The following is a 20,876-nucleotide window of genomic DNA, read 5'->3' on the forward strand; positions in this document are numbered from 1 at the left end:
GAAGGAGTAATATATATCAATCCAATCTATTATATGAAATTTAAATATATAAATAAATATTATAAAAAAAAACATACAAATTATTATTGATACTATAAATTGTTATGTTCATAAACATTATTAAATTATAATATTATAAACATATCTTATAAGGAAAAATTCATTATTTTATTACTTTCAATTATTTTATTTTTAGTTACTAGTATTAGTTACTAATATTATTTTATACTAATATTGATAAAAATTTATTTTAATCTATAATTTTTAATTTTTATTAAATTTATTCTAAGTTATAAGTTTTTTTTTATTAACATTAATCGAAAATAAATCAAGAACGATTTTAAATCAAAATTCTCAATCATGTATCATTATGTATCATTACTTTATCAGAAATATCTAAATATTCGAATAAGTTTTCTAAATATTCAAATTTTAGATACCATATAATTCTTTCCTGGATATCAAAAATTCAAATATCTCATAATCAATAATTAATTAATATTATTTGAATGAAATTTATAAACATTTAGATTGGTAAATATTATAATCGGTTAAAATCGGTTAAAATTGGCAAAATTAATCGTCGATTCCATTGAAAAAAATTCGCTTGTTAAAAATCAATATAAAGTTTTAAAAATTATTGATATAAATAAAATTATCATTAGAAGTGATATTTTCATACGGTGGATACGGAAGTGATATTTTGCAATCGATATAATTGTTTACTGGATTCAAGATTTACTGTCAATGATCTATGGAATTTAAATCCAAAAGAACTTACAGAATAATAGATCAAACAAATTATAAATCATAAATAAAAAAAAAAGTCGCTGAAATTAATATGTAATTCTGAAAAAATCAGCGAAGTAACATTATATATTAATAGTATATATTAATAGTAATTTAATGCAATATACATAACATGTTTATTGATAAAATAATGGAATTCTTGCCATTACAGAAAAAATACAAAAGAAAATATTAAAATGGTAGTTATAATATGAAGAATCGATTCTATATTGGAAACAAATAACATAATATAGTGATTTATGTTTTTTGTAGAATCATGAATTTGAAAAATTTATATTATTTCAAAAAATCGTATTTTTTTTAGAAAAAATAGAAAAAATTATTGAAATAATTGAAAATAGCCAATATTATTAGTTTTATATAGATATTGCTTTATTATAGATGAAATGAATGGTTTAAAATTTTTAGCGAAGAATATGTTGATATAGCAAAAAGAATAGTAATTATATAAATTATTAAATTATATAAATATTAATATTATAAATTATTCGCACCAAATAATTAATAAAGGAATAAAGATCAAAAGATCTATACAACAAACATAGAATGTCTGTTTACAAAGGAATTTGTCATAATTAGCTAATTTTTTCCAAAATTTTGGACTATCGATAAATTTGAAAAATCGCAAGTTATTGGATAGCCAAATGAATCTTATCTTTTGACAAATAAATATTCAGGAATGCAGATTTATATAAGCATAAAAAAATAATATTTCAATAAAGAAAATATCTTGAATAATTTTACTAAAATAATAGTCAGGAAATAGGATCAATTTTTTTTTAAAAATATATTTAAAAATATTTAAAAAATAGTTTTATTACAAAAATATAATTATAAAATAAACAAAAATATAAAATATATATATAAATTTTAAAATTTATATATATATTTCGTTTAAGAATTAATTATGTATATTATTCCCAAATTTATTAATAAAACAAAAAGTGATAAAATCTTTCAAAAAAATTGTTTTCATTCTATTTAATGTTATATTCATTTAATTATATTTATTGCATAAATCCTAATAACATTGCTTGTACCACATCTCCTTCTTGTAATGTTATCTTTTCTGTCGTACGCGCTGGTAACATTAATAATGCATTTGCATTTTTGCAGTTAAGTAATTTACTACTAATTTGATCTCCAGTACTATAAGCTAGTGGTAAAATATCCGTACTACTCCATTTTAAAATTGCTCTTGCATACTCAGGACGTGGATCCAAATTATAAGATGACATTAACTATTATTAAAATATATATTAAGTATTATATAAATTAATAATTTAAAATAAATAAATATATTACATACTTTTGTTCTCACGATTATAGGTATAGAAAAATCTTTACATAATTGTTTCAATAAAGGCAGTGCAAATAAATTCATAGTAACAGTTGCAGAAACTGGATTACCCGGTAAACATAATAAATATTTTTTTCTATTTTGAAAAAAACATGTTGCAAAAGTAGTCGGTTTCCCGGGTTTCATATTTACACGACCTAAAGTTTAAATTTTTAAATATTATATAATTATCATTGAATATAATTATCTGTATTACTTTAATAATAATATTACCGAAATGTATAGTAGCATTGAAATAATGTTGCAAAATAGACTTCAATATATCTCTATCACCCATTGATACAGAACCTGATGTTATAAGTACATCAGTTTGTGTTAATATATACTTAATTTTGTCTATCATAATATTCTCACTATATAATATATATATATATATATATAACAATTATATAATAATTTTTTTTAAATAAATAAAATAAGATATAAATAGACTTACTCATCTATTGCAATACCCATATCCAAGGCATCAAAACCATTTTCCTTTAATATTGATAATAATGTAATTTTATTGCTATCATATATGTGTCCTGGCAATAAAGTAGTTCCAGGATTTTGTAATTCGTTTCCTGTAGATAACACACCAATTTTTGGAAAATCAGTGACTAATAATTTTTTGTAACCACATGCAGCAGCAAGACCTAATTCTACTGCTCCTAATTTTGTTCCTGATTTTAAAATCAATTCCCCTTTTTTAATATCACAACCAATAGATCTTAAAGAAAATAAAAATAAAAAAAGGATATAATTGTTATAATATAATTATTATTTAACCAACATTATAACTATAACTAAAAACAAGATACCTAATATCCTGTCCAGATTTTACTTCTCTCATGATTTCGATTTCTTCTTCCTCCATATTATCTGCAGTTCCTTTTATAAGTTTAGTATCTTCAACTTGAATAACTGCTGTTGCATCTTTAAATTAAAAAGAAAAATCAGTAAAAAATAAACAAAAACATTTAATTAAATATATTACACACCATCTGGAATTGGAGCACCTGTATTTACTCTTACACATGTACCAGGTTCAAGTTTAATTGTAGTGACCTATGAATTTATAACATTGATATATTATAAATACTTTAAAATATAAAATATAAAATATCTTTACTATATTACTTACAGTGTCTCCAGCTTTTATTCCACTTAATACTCTTCTTTTGCCCTTTCCATCATTTGCTAAAACTGCATAACCATCTTTAATAGAAGCTCTAAACGGTGGTAAATCATATTTAGAATATAAATCACCATCCAATATTCTGTTATGACTCTTTTCTAAATCTTCTGATTTACCATTAGAATTTAATGGTTCTACATGTTTATGAATCAATTGTAAAGCTTCTTCCACACTAATCATTGGATATAAAGATTCCCTATTGCGTTTAATTATACTAGTTAAACATGACTAAAAAATAAAATTTATTTATTTATTTATTTATATTATATTTTATTTTGAATATAGAAAATTTATTTAATAAAAATATTTCTTACTGAAATTTTATCTTGTTTTTCTGCAACAATGTTATTTTGCATATTTCCATGCATATTTTTTATTTTTTCCTTATTATCTCTAATCAAATCAACAGCATGTGGTATAGCAGGTGCAATTACACTTAAGCATTCTTTTGCAGCTTTTGGCGATCCCGGTAAATTTATAATTAATGTTTTATCTCGTATTCCACTAACACCTCTTATTAATATAAAATATATATATAAAAATTTATATATATAATTTTATGTTTGTATATATTTATTTAATTGTATCATATTATATTACATTATATATATTATATATTATATATATTTTGTATAATAGAATATGTATATATAAAATATATTTCATATAGAGAATATAAATTATTTTCTTTAAAATTACTAAAGATATTGATTAAATTTTTATTATAATTAAATATTGATACAGAAGCCAATCACAGAGTAAAAAAAATTTTAAAAAGTGTTGGAAAATAGAATGGATATTCCTTTTTTTTTTAAATGGAATAGTGTATTAATATTTTATTATTTAAATAATACAATTGCTATCAAATTTAATAATATTTACTTGAAATTTTGTTTATTCCAAGCAATTAATTAAGAATACTATATAAAAATTTAATGAATAAAATTAAATTATTAACTAAAAATTAATTAATATAGTGAAATTCCTTATAATACTCATAACACTTTATAAATAGAATATTCTATATATATATTAAAAAATTTTTTAAAATAACAGAATTTAATAATATATGATAAAAATTATATTTTAATACTATAATATATAAGGATTATTTTTATTATTTATTAAAGTAAAAAAGAAATCAATAAAAAATAATTAATTTAAAAAATCTTTTGAAAATTATTCAATGAAGTCAAAATAGTTTAATATTTTAAATATCTATTTCAATTTTATTTGAAATAAAATTAAAATAATGACGAATAACTTTTAAAAATTTAATTAGATATATTTTACCTAGATAACATAGCCATTGGAGTAATTTTTAAACTAGACATTAGCATGGCAGTAATTATACCAGAAGCTTCTTTATGAATAATTTCTTTTGTTGCTTCAGGAGTCACATCTCTTTTAGAAAATCCTGTACCACCAATTGTTAAGATGACATCCACTTGTCTATTATCACTCCAAGAAATTAAATTTTCCTATGTATATAACAAACTTATATAAAAAACTTATATTATTAAAAGCTTTTTTTAATTGTAATAAGAAAATATAATATATTTATTAAAATTTTTTTTATATAATTATACCTTTATTATATATTCTTTATCTGGAACAATAGTTTTATAATATATTTCACCTTTTAAAATCTTTCCAATATCAGAATTTTTATCTTTAATACATTGCTCTATTTCAAATCCACTTTTATCCTCACTATTATGTTTGTAACAGCTATCACTAACTGATGATAAAAATATAAATTTTATTATTAAAAAATAAAAACTTACTTATAATATAAGTAATAGATGTTCAATATAATTGTTTTTTTTTATAAAAAAAATGTAATTTTAATATTGAATTACAATAATTATAATAAATAATTACAAAATGATTTGTAATATATTATTAAAATTATATAACAATTAAATTTATGATTTATGCTATATATAAAGTAATAATATAATAAAAACATCTATATTATAATTCTAATTTAAAATTTTTATATAAAATAAACATAATAAAAATATAATAAATTACCTGTTAATAAACCAAATCTTATTGAATCCATTGTTTTATATAATTATTTTCACATAGATATTTAATAGTAATAATTCTTTTAGTAAAATTCTAATAACAAAAAAGAAAATTAAGAAAATTAATATATATATATATATATATATATAAAATATAATAATTAAAACTCTAGTTCATATATTTTATAATTATGATTTATAAATATACAATTTAAAAATTTAAATATGAAAAATATAATTAAAAACATAAACATATACGATACATATATTATTTTTAATATACTTGAATAAACATAAGTTACAAAATCATTATCGCAAAAATTTCTTCTTGAAGGAATAATATCACGTGAGTATTCCCACTCCACTCTTTACACTTACATAACAATTTATCTACACATGATTATTAAAACAAAATTATTATTGGCATTTTTAATAATTATTGATAATTATAAACCAATTATAATATTGAAAATTATTATTTATTATTATTATTATTTACATTATTAATTATCAATTATTATTAATATATATCACTTATTATTATATTACAATTAATATGTTATTTGATCCAGGATATTTTTTACAAAAAAATATTAACATTAGTTAATATAAAATAAAATATTATTATCGAAGATATTTACATTTAATAATTATTTTTAATAATTCAGAACGTGAATTATGCTCAAGTTGCGATAAGTCTTTTATCTTACTTTGTTATCATTTTTATTTTTAAAATTTAATTTCTTTAAATTTTTTTATTTCATAATTTTTTATAATTTTTATATTAAAAATAAATCGTCAGTTTTATAATAAAAAATTATACGAATCGCAAAATTATGATCAGAATGAAATATAATTAAAAAAATTTAAATTCTTGGTACAATTAATAAATCACTAAATTTAATAAATATTTATTCAGAATTAAAGAGTGAGAAAGGCAAAATCTGTAAAAAAAAAATATAATAATAATATATAATAATAAAATATATAATAAAATATAATAATAAAATATAATAAAATATATAATAAACAAAATATATAATAATAAATATAATAATTTAAAATTTTTTGTTTATGACTCGAATTGTTATAGTTCTTGATCTTAGATTTAAAAAGAAAAATCATAGAAACCAAAAAAATTTTAATTAAATTTTTTTAAAAGTGAATAATATTAAAAGATAATTTAATATTAATTATGATTCACGTAAATTTGAAAAATTTTAAAAATGATCATCTATTACTATCATTAAAAGAATTATTATTTACATATGTTCAAAAAATTCAAAAAATAAAAAACAAAAATTTATCTATGCTATAATAAAAAAAATAATATAATAGTATTTGAAAAAACCAAATATTTCAAACAATTTTAATGTTTTATATTTTTGAAAAATAAAATTAAGAAAGAAACAAATATTTTAAGATGTATTTATTTCTAATATGTATTTTCTACTATGAATTTTGATATTGATTTAAATTCAAACCAAAAAATGTGAATATATTTAAAAATATTTAAAAATAAAATATTTTTAAATAAAAATATATAATTTAGATTTATAATATAAAATATTGAAATAAAATTCTAACATAGTTTAAAGATAATAATCTAAAAATAAGGTTATACATATATATATAATATAATCTATGTCATATGAATTAGTATACATATATATATTTTTATCTTTATCTAATTTGTTGCAACAATAACTAGATATATAACTAGATAATAACATAATATTTAACTAAAAACTTTTTATTTATTAAGATAAAAAAAATTATTTTTTCTATATTTTGAATTTGACAAGTTTTAAAATAATAAGAATATAATTAAGATGTTTTTAGAGAAATTGATTTAAATATATATAATCTAATAATCTAATATTTTAATATTCGTATATAAATAATATAAGTATTATAATTATAATAAATAATAATAATATCTAATATCTAAATAATAAACTTCAAATATCTTTGAGGTTATATTTAAAATATTTATATTCATTTAAGAAAATATTAATGTAAATTAAGTTAATAATTTTTTAAATAAAAATATGTTTTTGAAATGATTAACTAAGCATATGATTTAATAGAAATAAAAAATAAATAAGATTTTTAAAACTAAATAAAAAAGTTAAATTAATATATAAACAAAATCATTAAAAAAGTCTAATTTTTATAAGAATGGCAGAAAGTAATATTGCTAAATAACATTTAGAAATGAAAATGGAAGAAATAACAGTATTTTATTATATTATCTAGATAAAATTTTCGAATTATAACAATAACAAAATGTAAATAGAATACTCGTCAATTTTCCTATTTTCATTTCTAAATTTCACTATTATTATTACTTTGTTTTATATTTCTAATGATTAGATTTTTTTAGCAACTTTATAAAAAAGTAAAAATAAATTAATAATTAATTCTCAGAAAAAAGAACTATTAGTTTTATAATCTTTTTCTCCTAATAAATAGTTATTATGCAATAATATAAAGGACGACATCGAACTACATATTAAATTAAAATCTATCTGAGAACCAAACTTATCTAAATTTATTTTTTTCAAATTTTACTTATATCTATCATTTTATTTCAATCTTTATCAAAATAAATGAAAATATATTCATATTTTTTACTAAATAACAGAGATTAATTTATATGAACAATTTTAAATTAAAAAATCAATATTATTATAATATAAGATTTGTAATTTTAATTAATATAAGATAACTATAATCTTTTTACAAAAATATAAATATATATTTATATATATTGTGTTATAATAATTTTTTTTTTTTTTGATTGCAAATATATTTTATTTTTTGTATTTGTACTGAATTGTAATCAGTGTAATTTTATTAAAATAAAAATTAAATTATAAATATTATTATATATATAATAATATTATACATTAGAAAACAATGTATTTATAATGTAATTAATTTATAAATGTAAAAAAATCTATATAATATATATAATATGTATAATATAATATAATATTAAATTATTATATCAAATAATTAGTAAAAATTAAAATAAAACATAAAAAATAAAAATTTGAAAATTTTGACTTTAATTTTTATTAATATAAAAGAGAAAAGTCAAATAATTAATATAAATATAAAAAATACTATTAATATAATGCTCATTATATTAAACTATAACTATTTTAATATCTTTGTTACATAATTTATCGATATAGGTAAATAGACATTTTATAAAATTAGAAAAAACTGTGTTCGTAACTATAATAATTTATTAATTTGGTAAATATCTTTAATAATTTGGTCGACTTGAAAATTGGAATATTATTATCAAATTTATTTTTATTATAGTTTAAATTCAAAATAAACTATGAAATTATTTATAAAATTTTAATTCATAAAAATAGAGTCTATGATTTTTTTTCTTAAATTTTTTTTGAAAAATATGAATTGTTTTTTCGGAATTCATATATTAATAATGAATAATTTTTCCATAAATTAATGCAAAAAAAAGATGTAGATTTCTTTGTTTTACATTTTAGAATTGAAAATTTGATACTAATATTTTTCCCTAGATTTTAATATAATGTAGTTTTGTTTATATTCTTAACTGGCTGAACAACGTTCATATAAATATAAAATATCTGGCACTTTATAGTTTGGTTTAGCCAATAAGTTGGTAACTTGGATGTTTGATGCACTTGTGAATTTAAGAGAGGGAGTTAAAAGCAGAGTGAATAGTGTATTACTTACGTATAAAGGAGTCAGCGTGCAGCGGTAGTGCACAACGAAAAGTGCAAAAGTGGATTGAGATATTTGAAGATTTATAATTGTGACTTATTTTGTGAAATATTTTTTACGATAAAATTTTTTTTCGTATGCAACATAAGAAGTTTTATTAATTTTGGTAATGTTATGATAATTAATTTTTATTTATTTATGAATGTAAGCAATACATTAGAAAATAGTAATTTATTAATAGCGACTAAGTAAATTATTTTGGCCTACTTACACGTAAAAAATCCAAGATGGGAGGCACAACCACACACACCCTTGAGTTTAACCAATGAGAATACATGTTTTAGTTCTTAAGGCTAATAACCTTTGACTTCCATTTTATTTATATAAACGAAATGCTATAGAATGATCATACTTTCTTTTAATAAAGAAGGATACGATTACATTATAGAAATTATAGAAATATTATTCAAAAAATATATTTTAAATATAGTTTATTTTATTTGTATTGATATATTAATTCTAATATATCAATTCCAAATACATTATAAAATATTGATGTATTATAATATTAATATAACACATTAAATAACATGATTAATTTATTTTCATCATGTTTTTTACTATATATTACATACAAATAGTTAATTTAAGTTTTACACTTTCTAATAAATAAATTAAAAATATTTACTTTTAATGTACCATATGGGATATTATAAAATAATTTATCTTTGTATTTTAAACGTTAAAACATTATTGCATCTAGAATTTTTATTTTTATTTATATGTTTTATAACTTTGATTTTGTTTTTTTAATGTATTAAAATATATCTATAAAATAATATTTGTAATTAATTAATTAAATAATAAAATTTGATGTTATTTTTTTATCAAAATTGAAATATATATTTTTTTTATATGCATCTATATAAAATCTAATATTTAATTTGCAAAAAATAAAAATCATAAAAATGTGATGTACAAAATTTTATAAATGTAACAGAAATAATGATAAAAATATATATTATATTATATTTATGTAAAATTTACTTAACTTAAAATTTATTTATAATTCATTTAATTTAATATTTATTTTTTATGTTTTACTTTAAAATATTTAATATATATTTAAAATAAATATATTTAATATATACTTAATATTATAAACTATATTAATATTTGATTAATTTATTTTATATCATTAAATGTTTCATATATTTATATATTTATATTTTATTTTAATAATGTTTATGATTTTAATTTTCACATATGTATAATATAAAAAAGTTTTTTTTTATAATCATTTGTAAAATATTTTATTTTCAGAATCATAAAAAATAATCATGACTAACAAATAATTATAGAAAAAATAAAAATATAAAATATTGTAGAGTATATATGTATTTTAACATAAAAGATACAGAAAAACAAAAAACATTTAAAAATGAATTGAAAAAAAAAATTTTTTTTATTTGAAACTTAATATTTAGAAAATTAAAAAAAAAAATAAAAATTAAAAATTTATAAAATGAATTTTAATTGAATTAGATTTAGAATTTAAATTAGATTAAAATAATTATTCTACTTGCAAAACTAAAAAAAAAAAATTTCAAATTTTTGAAATAAAATTTTTTATATTAATATATTATTATGATATAATTTTTATTATATAAAAATAATCCTTTTGAACCAATTTATATATATAATGTATATATACAATCCGACCGAATATTAAGTATAAGGATGATTTCTCATAGAAAAATAGAATAAATTTTTTTGTCAAGGTTTTCGAAAAAAGTTTGAAAATTTTTTAAGTACAAATTAAATTAATTAATATTTAATTAGATACAAGTGAATTATATAAATATGATAAATCTTATATATGAAAATAATTAAAAAATATAGAATAAAATAATATTATCTGTAATATTATTCCTGTTTTTAAAAAAATAGAGATTGAACATGTTAGTTATCAAGAACTATATTGACGATTTTTAATATTCTCGAAAATTATTTCTAAAATTCGTATTCTGGAAATTTAAACAAAATAAAATTAATTTTACATTTTTTGCTTATTTTCATATATAGAATAATTTTCTTGATAATTTTATTGATAATTTATTTATATCCAATTAGGAATTAGTCAATTTCATTTATAATCGAACAATTTTTGAACTTAAAAATAAAATCTTAGATGAAAAAATTTTATTCTATTTTTTTTTTCTTATTTTTTCATAAGAAATTATGCTTGTATATATTATTTGATCGGATTATTTATATATATATATATATTATCATTTTATTTATTATTATCAATTATTGTTATAATTATATATAATAATTATATATAATATGAAATTAATTAAATTAATTTTCTTTTGGCCAAGTTGGAATTTTAATATATTCGAAAATGTTTAATATTTAAATTAATAAAAAATTAAAAAAAAAATTATTAAATTTTGTTAAAAATACATAAATAGTTTTCGAAAAAACTATTTCAACTTTAATATTCACTGAATATTTGTATATTTGATTGACTTAAACTAATCGACTATATGTCGTAATTTACTTTCTCGGTTCATTCATTTATGTTCATTGAATTAAATAATCAAAAATACATAGAATATTAATTTATAATAAATTTTTATTATTAGAAATTGTAAAAAATGTTAGCTATTTTATTGAATAAATAATTATGAATTAATTTCTAATATTTTTTGACTATTCTATTATTTTAATTAGTTAAATTTATTTTTTTATAATCTTGAAATAGTCTTGACTTAAATGTACGTATATTTAGCCAATATTTAAAATCGTACTTTTTTTTGAAAACTTCATACTTCATCCGAAAAAATTTATTCTATATTTTTGATTTATTTTTTAATGTAGATTTTTTTCTGATTGTATTATTATCGATTATTATATAGTTACCGATATATAGTTCCGATATTCTGTATATTAAATTATTTGTTATCAATATTATATATATATAAGAATATAATATAAATAATATAATATATATATGTAATATATATGTGATATATTTGAAAATATATTTTTTTTTTAATCATTAAGTAACTCAGTAAGATTTATTTTAGTTTTATAAATATTTGTTATATAATATATTATTATTATGTTCTGCATTTAATGTATAATTAATGAAAGTCTGCATATTATATTATATAAAAATATAAAAAAAATGATATAAAATATATGAAAGTTTTTGCTACATTATTTTTGTAATATATTAATATTCTTCTCTTTTTATAAAATAATAATAATAAAACTCCGTTTAAAGCAATATTTCAATCAGATTAAATTTTTTATGATAACATCGTAACTAATCGATATGGGCATATACATATTAATTATATATATTTTAATTTAAAAATCCATTTAACTGCAATATCGCATGATATGGCATCTTTTTATTGGCATTTAAATATTTTTTGCCAATTATAAATTTATTCACATACTAAAAGTAAGTGTTTATTTATATTTATTTTATCTTATTACAAAATATATATGTCTTTCGATGTAAACAACTGAAAGTCAATTGTAATATTATGCTATTATATATATATTATATATATTATATATATATTATATATATTATATATATATTATATATATTACTTATTCTTATATTAATTTTGTTTTATAATAAATTTATTAATAAGATATATATATTAAATGCATATTATGATTTTTCAGAAAGATTGAAGATTAAAATTTAAAGATATATATATGTCTTTTTAATAATCTATTATAAAACAAAATTAATATAAGAATAATAAATAATATATAAAAGTATAAAATATGAAATTAATAATATAAGAAAATAGATATTATCTTATTTTTGATGTTAAAAAAAAATGTAGAAAAAAATTTTCGTTTGAATATTCACTAAATTGATTGTTATAAAAAAATATTCTATTCTTTCTAAAAATCAACTTATTGCATCATTTTATGATTTTAGATTTAATAATCTTTTTTTTTATTTAATATTTTATTCAATATTTTATTGGTTTTTTTGAACTTTTGATTATTTTCGAATCGAAATTAATATATTTTAATGATTCTTATAATCATACATATGAAACATTGATATATATTTAATTTTAATTCGATTTTGTCAATTGAATTAAATTATTTTTTGAGAAAGATTATTATTATTTAAATAGTATTTATTTAAAATAACTAAAATGAATATTTTATAATTAAAATTTTATCATGTTATTATATTTTATATTATTTTATTTTAAAGAAATTAAATAATTTAAAAAACTTTTTTAATATTTAATATAATATTTTATATGTATAAATTTTTTATTTTTTTAAATTACATTTATAATATTTAAATTTATTTTGAATTTTAAATAATAAATGATTATAATTATTAATAAATGATAATAATTTTTGATAATAAATTATGATAAATATATTTAAATTATATTATTAGTTTTGGGTATTTAATTTTTCACGTTGCCTAAAGAATTTAAAAATTTAATAAATATATTATGAATATTTTTAAATAATACACGAATATTACATATAAATTGATAAATAAAACAGTTAATCATTACATATTATTTAGAGATATAAAACAATATAAAATTGTAATTATATAGCAATATATTTTATTCAAAAAAATTATAAGCGGATAATATATATATTTACAAGATATCATATTTTGTTTTAATTCACAAATAAACAAATTTTAAGAGTTAATTCAATAATATGAATTATTAATATTTAATATATAAAATATCAATTTATAATGTTATATTTAAATCGATTTTGATTTGTTTCCGCATTTTTTATTATGTTTATTTTTTTGCATTATTGTTTCTTTAGAATTTATCTAGAATAATTTAGAATAATAATATTAGCATAATATTTTAATAGATTTAAGATAAAATAAATTTTATATGAATATTTTCATTTTTTTTAACAAATGTCTCAAAAAATATAAAAGATAAAAGAAAATGTTTTAAATAATACAAGTGTTGACATTTATTTGATTTTATGATAAATTAAAAAAACCTGAAAACATAAATCAACATCAAAGTTCTAAATATATAAAAATCAATATTTTTTTATCATATACTATAATTATTCATTTATGTATCTTTTGTGTGAATTATTATCAAGATATGAACTTCTATTATATTTGACGTATTATCGATAAATATGAGGAGAGGATGTGCATTACATTATTGTACTTAACCCTTTGTCTTATAATATCGTGATATGAATCAAAAAATAAATATAATGAATGCAAACTGTAATTATAACAAGGATTAAATTTTATTTTTAATTAATTTCAAGTTATAATTCCTGTAAATATTACATATAATATTTTCAAACATTTTAAAAAAATAAATAATTAGTATTAATTATTAATATCAATGTTAATGTTATCATTTATAAAATATTGATAGAGAGATTTCAAAATATTATTTAACTATTATGATATTTGAATATTTGAATATTGTAAATAAACTTATGCATTGAAAAATATAACTATGAATTTAAATATTTATTTAAAGTCTAAAATTTTAAATTATATGTGTAATCTAAACTATGAGAAACACATAACTGCGATACAAATCTGACTGCAATTCCTCATGGAATGAAGTAATTGTTTGCTAAAATTATGGCCACGTTTCCAACTAGACAAATCGTCTAAAGTCCAAGGTTATATAACTGAAGCGTGTAATTCAATCGTTCATTTGGAAGAATATATTATATTATATTATATTTTATATATATATATATTATTTAAATTATATTTAAATTTTTGAAACTTTTCTTTTTTTCTTAATTTTTATTATAAGATGGAATATATTATACATGATTAGAGATAATAAAATTGATAATTATTATTTTTATATGATGTGTTTATGATGATATTATATTTAATAATTTTTGTGTTGAATCTTTTATTTATGTTTAGAATTCGAAATAAAAACAACTTTGATTGAACTTTGATTGAAAAAAACCAAAGATAATATACTTGAATGTATATAAATTTAATGTTTTTTTTAATATTGTACAATATGAAAAATAATAATATGATTATACAATAGAAATTATATAAGTAATTAAATTTAATTATTTTTGAGTTTATTGAATTCATAAAATTATATATATTTTTGTAAGTTATATTGTTATTTATTAAATTTTATATATAAAACTAATTATTAAATTTTATAATATAAAAATATTATTATATTTTATCAAAATACATAATAATTTATATTGATATTTTCATGATATTATTTCTATAATATAATATATAAAATTATATATATAATATATAAAAATATATATATAATTTTCTCATCATATAAATTATAAACTTTAAAAGATAATATTTAAAAGAAAATATTTATTTAGCAAATATAGTTTAATTATCATTAAATCATATAAAATAAATTTTTATTTAAAAACATAATATTGTAAAAATAATGTAAATTGTAAAATATATGTTAAAAATGAAAAACAGATATTTTATAATAAATATTTCTGAATAGTATATGTTAAATATTATTTTATTTTAAAGCATAAAAAATATGCTAAAATTAAAAAAATTTTGTTTTAATATTAAATACTAATTTTTATTATTTTTTATTATAATTTATTATTATTTATTTTATCATATTTATTATGACAAATTATTTTCTAATTTAAGTATAGTATAAAAAATTATAATATAAATTATATTATATTATACTATATTATATTATAAATAATATAAATTTGTCCTTTTAATCTACAATTAATTTTATTTAATTCATTCTTTTATCATAAATTTAATTTTAACTTTATATTTTATTTATTTATTTCAGCTTTATAATTTATAACTGATGATATGGCAGAAGCACATTCAGCTGTAGCATTTAGTTTTTCTATTACTCATGAGGGATGGGATGTTAATTTTGATAGAGAAGTGTTACATTTAGTATGGCAATCAGGTATCCGTTCTTGGAAGAAAAGATTTTTTAGATTTGTTGTAAGTAAATAAATATTAAATTTATTATTATTTTTATTATATTTTTTTTTATATTATTAAATTTATAATATAATTTTTAAACGAATATAAAATAAATTAAATAAATTTTAGAACAATTTGAGAAGTGGTGTATATCCTGCTTCTTTAGAAAGTTTATGGTTTACTATAGCTGTAGTGACTGCTATACATTTTGCTGGTTTTAAAGTACCTTATGATCTTGTTGGAAAAACTGCACCATATCTTTCAGCGTAAGTTTATTTATATTTTTTCTAGTATGATTTTTATATAATTTTAATAGAATAATTTATATTTTTATATAGATCTTCAGTATTGGCTCATTTAGCAGGATCTTTTATAATTGGATTGCTTTTATGGTTGATAGTAATATATGTAATTCGATATACTTTTAAATTGTTACTTATGTACAAAGGATGGATGTATGAATCAAGAGAGAAAGGATGTAGTGCATCGAGGATCACTAAAACATGGACCACATTAGTGAAATTGTTCTTTGGGTGGCATAAACCAATGCTTTATAGTTTCCAAGGATCATTGCCACGACTACCATTACCCTCAGTAGTAGATACAATGAAGCGGGTTAGAATATAAAATATTTCATAATTTTACAAAATATCCAATTTTAATTTATAATTATAAATTATATATATAATTATTATACAAGAAAAATAAGAATCAAATAGTTTTGAGTATAATAATTTCATACAATTTTTTTATAAATATAAAGATCATATATATTTTTTCATGTGAAATTTTTATTATATTAATTCGCTATTTTTAAAAAAAATACAAAAAATAAAAAATAAAAATCAATTTATAACTAATATCATAATTTTATAAAATATATAAAAGTTAATTATTTAAAGGATATTTTAGTTTTTAATTTTATAAAATTATATGAAAAACAAAAAAATAAAATATTAATACTATTTTTGATATTATTATATATATTATTATATATTAGATATAGATTACATTCATTCATTCATTCATTTCTTTCTTTATTTATATTTATTGAATCTATATGTATATATTTAAATAGTACCTACGAAGTGTTCGACCATTGCTCGATGATGAAAATTATGCTCGTATGGAGACATTAGCTAATGAATTTCAAAAAGGAATTGGTGTGAAACTTCAGCGATATTTAATTTTAAAGTCTTGGTGGGCTACTAATTATGTTTCTGATTGGTGGGAAGAATATGTGTATTTACGTGGACGATCTCCTATTATGGTTAATTCAAATTTTTATGGTATCGATGCTATTCTTATGTATCCTACTAATGTACAAGTTGCCCGTGCTGCAAATGTTATTTATTCGTGTTTACAATATCGACGGCTCATTGAACGACAAGAATTAGAACCGGTTAGTAAATTATTTTTTATAAATAATATATTTTTTTTATATTTAATTAATTAAATATTTGGTAATTATTTGCGAAGAGATAATATTGTTTTAAATAATTTTCCATAATATAAAATAAAATTTTTTTCATTTGAAACTTCATTTTTGAAACAATGAACTTGAAAATTTAAATATAAGTGAAATAAGCTGATTCCCGATTAAATAGGAATGAATTATCAATAGGAAGTTATTCTACATATAAAATTTAAAATTAATTTTATTTCATTTAAAAATTAGTTTTCAAAGAAAGCAAATTTTAAAATTTGTCAATTATATATCTTTTTGATTTTCTCAAAAATAAGAAATTAAACAATAAAATTTTATTCTATATTTTTTTGTTTATTTCAATATATAGAATAAGATTATATCGATAATTCATTTATATTCAATCGAAAATTAATTAATTTCATTTATATTAAAAAATTTTCAAACTTAATTTCATCGAAAACTAAACTTTGAATAAAAAAATTATTCAATTTTTTATTATTTTCATTATATATTTTATACTAATAATATTATATATAAATTTAAATAATTTTTATTTTTTTTTTTTTTTGCAGATATTAATTCAAGGATTGGTGCCTCTTTGTTCATGGCAATATGAAAGGGTATTTAATACTACAAGAATACCAGGACGTGAAACAGATAAAATTGTACATTATCAAGATTCTAAACATATTGTTGTATATCATAAAGGAAAATATTTTAAAGTTCCTATTTATCACAAAAATAGAATTCTTCAACCTTCTGAAATTGAAATGTAAGTCAGATACCATTTTATATTTTTATATTTAATTCTTAATCATACATAATATGTTTTTTAATATATTTAAAATTATTTTTATTCTATTATAATATAATAATCAAAGATATGAAATTATTTTTTTAAAAATAAGATTTTATTATATATTTTTATTTATATAATTTTAATATAATTAAGTATAATAAAATTGTTCTTTTTTATTTTATTTTAAAATAAAATAAAATTATGCAAAATAATCTCAATGTGGATTAAAATTACTTAAATAAAAAAAAAATATTAAAGTATACAGATTATTAGTATTAATACTTTATACATGTATTAAGATATATTCATAGATGAAAATTTTTATATTTATGAAATTAAAGTTTATTCTTTTTGATGCTATAAAATAAAAAATTTTTAAATTTCTTAAATTTTATTGATAATTATAAAAAAGAGGATTTCTCATAAATTTCAATGATTAAAATATGTTGTCAGATTATATGATATTAAATAATTGTTTCCTATATGTGTTATCGTCATTTCATTTTAATTTTTAAGACATTAGCAAAAAAAATTTCTACTATAAACAATTATCAAATCACTATTCTTACATAATCTAATCTAAATATTATTTATGATGATAATGATGCTAGCACATAACTCTTCTCGTATAAATAAATTCTAATTTTTTAGAATTTGACAGTATATATGAACTTTCTTGTTATTTATAATCATTATTTCGGATATATAACAAAGTTTTTATTTTGATGAAAATATAATTTCGATAATCGAATTTTTTAATATAATAAAATATTTAATATAATAAAAATATTTTGACTTACAAATTCAAAACTGAGATTTAATAAAATAAAATTTAAAATATATTTGAAAATAAATCATATATATATATGATATATATATATATATTCTTATACATACCTCTATAATTAGGTTTATAATATAAATTAGGTGATATTTAGTATTATCATCATCATTATAAGTAAAGTTTAGATTAGATTATATATGAACAGCGATTGTTGTTAGACAATCGCTTATGCTAGAAAGTTTTTTACAAATATCTTTCTGTTACATTATAAATCATGCTATGAATTTTACTATAGTAATCCCAATTTTTTTTTATTTTATTTCTTTATGATTTGTACAATATTTCAGAAAACAATTTATTTTTCATTAATTCGATATTTTTCATTATATCTTTATCATATTTTGTATTTATGATAGATATGCAGTAGATATGCATCAGTAGATTTTATCGACATGATAATAATAAGATCACGTAATGTAAACTTTGATATAGACAAGCACAGAAAGTATGCAAATTACATGTAAATTTGTACACGATTTCAAAAAAAAATTATTATAAATGTGTTTTTTTCATAAAATAATTCTAATATATTTTATGAACTTATGAAATAAATAATCATAAACAAATAAAGAAATATCATATAAACATGAACTAATATTTTATTATAATAAAATAACAAGAAAATAAAATAACAATAATAAATTTTGATAATATAACAAAATGCGATGTACTTACATTTTCTAAATTTATTTTCTTCTTTTTTATAAATTTTTGTTCTTTTCTTTTGAAATTCGAAGCAATATAAACTTTATCGCATTAAAATTATCGCACTAAAAGATATTCTATTTTTTTAATTTTTTTATAAACTTATAGATTTTTTAGTATTACGTTATGTATGTAATACAATGATTTTTATTATAATATTTTGTTAATACTATAATTTTCTGATTGCAAGATGCAAGTAAATGAATTATTAATGAGTTTCCTTTTATAATAAATTTTACTTCACAACTTGTTAATGAATTGTTCACTTTAATACTCAAAGAATTACATAACTTTTCAAGTATTATTTATCTAATCTCTTATTTATTATCTTTTTAATTAATTTTTAATTATTTATTATCTCTTTTTTATCATTTAGTGAAGATATTGACTTAGCTGTAAATCTATTATAATATATTATCTATTGATCAAAATTCAGAAACAAATTAATCATTTGCAAATTTTTGTATATTTTTTATTAAATTTATCAGTGGAATTAAAAATATTATAGGAGCTATCATTAAACTAGGCATTAATAAATATAACGTAACCGATAAATGTTTTCTCGAATTGATTTATATTAAAGCTAAAATGATATTGAATCGAAAAAACAAAACAAAAACTGAAAATTGAAATATTTTCATTACGTTTAAATTATATAATTATTTTTAATAAAAACAACGATTTTTAAATATTTATAATTTTTATGATATTTTAATAATATATATTGGATAATTCTTAGATTCGATTATTATATAATATTTGCAAAATTAAGCCAATTTCTGATCATATTTTTGTAAATTCTGTTTTATTGAATAGAAAAATTATTTTCTAATTGATATATAATATAATCTCATGAATCTTTAATTTGATTTAAATCCAAGAATTAATTTGTTCATTTATAACTAAATACATTTAAATAAATACACTAAATTTAAATACAATGATTTTTTTTAATACAATAATTTAAATACAATGAAAATTTAAATACTAATT

The 20,876-nt window shown here is 16.6% G+C and overlaps 2 protein-coding genes across 10 annotated transcripts in view; one reads left to right on the top strand and one right to left on the bottom strand.

Annotated features, from left to right (window-relative positions):
• Window positions 1–1,606: 1,606 nt before the first annotated feature.
• LOC107999570 (gephyrin) lies at window positions 1,607–20,154 on the bottom strand. Of its 6 annotated transcripts, XM_062072017.1 has the most exons (13): window positions 19,854–20,154; window positions 9,381–9,504; window positions 5,388–5,477; window positions 4,940–5,091; window positions 4,644–4,831; window positions 3,665–3,863; window positions 3,297–3,578; window positions 3,154–3,220; window positions 2,974–3,088; window positions 2,607–2,882; window positions 2,384–2,523; window positions 2,120–2,307; window positions 1,607–2,051 (listed from the first exon to the last, which is right to left on the bottom strand). In XM_062072017.1, the coding sequence occupies exons 3-13, from the start codon at window positions 5,416–5,418 to the stop codon at window positions 1,818–1,820; spliced, it is 1,872 nt and encodes a 623-aa protein (XP_061928001.1). In that variant the 5' UTR covers window positions 5,419–5,477; window positions 9,381–9,504; window positions 19,854–20,154; the 3' UTR covers window positions 1,607–1,817. The 6 variants fall into 6 exon arrangements, with proteins under 6 accessions (XP_061928001.1, XP_061928002.1, XP_061927998.1 ...); XM_062072018.1 differs by lacking the exon at window positions 9,381–9,504 and having other exon boundaries at window positions 19,854–20,053; XM_062072014.1 differs by lacking the exons at window positions 9,381–9,504; window positions 19,854–20,154 and adding an exon at window positions 5,667–5,764.
• LOC107999590 (carnitine O-palmitoyltransferase 1, liver isoform) overlaps window positions 8,973–20,876 on the top strand; it is a 28,902-nt gene continuing 16,998 nt past the window's right edge. Inside the window, exons 1-6 of one of the 4 annotated variants that reach the window (XM_062072010.1) lie at window positions 8,973–9,275; window positions 15,961–16,124; window positions 16,236–16,372; window positions 16,445–16,721; window positions 17,185–17,508; window positions 18,108–18,307. In XM_062072010.1, the coding sequence (XP_061927994.1) occupies window positions 15,984–16,124; window positions 16,236–16,372; window positions 16,445–16,721; window positions 17,185–17,508; window positions 18,108–18,307 (1,079 nt within the window). In that variant the 5' untranslated portion in view covers window positions 8,973–9,275; window positions 15,961–15,983. Of the gene's footprint in view, window positions 9,276–14,921; window positions 15,267–15,960; window positions 16,125–16,235; window positions 16,373–16,444; window positions 16,722–17,184; window positions 17,509–18,107; window positions 18,308–20,876 lie in introns of those variants that run through there. The other 3 variants (XM_062072012.1, XM_062072013.1, XM_062072011.1) reach the window with 3 other exon arrangements.

This window comes from Apis cerana, linkage group LG2 (assembly GCF_029169275.1).
Source record: "Apis cerana isolate GH-2021 linkage group LG2, AcerK_1.0, whole genome shotgun sequence".
Classification (NCBI taxonomy): domain Eukaryota; kingdom Metazoa; phylum Arthropoda; class Insecta; order Hymenoptera; family Apidae; genus Apis; species Apis cerana.

Excerpts from the sequence above, each read along its gene's own strand:
- LOC107999570 (XM_062072017.1), bottom strand. The coding sequence starts at position 5,418 with ATGGATTCAATAAGATTTGGTTTATTAACAG. Across the intron at positions 3,864-4,643 it reads CCAATGGCTATGTTATCTAG|AGGTGTTAGTGGAATACGAG; the intron begins GTAAAATATATC and ends TATATTAATAAG. Across the intron at positions 2,883-2,973 it reads AAATCTGGACAGGATATTAG|ATCTATTGGTTGTGATATTA; the intron begins GTATCTTGTTTT and ends ATTTTCTTTAAG.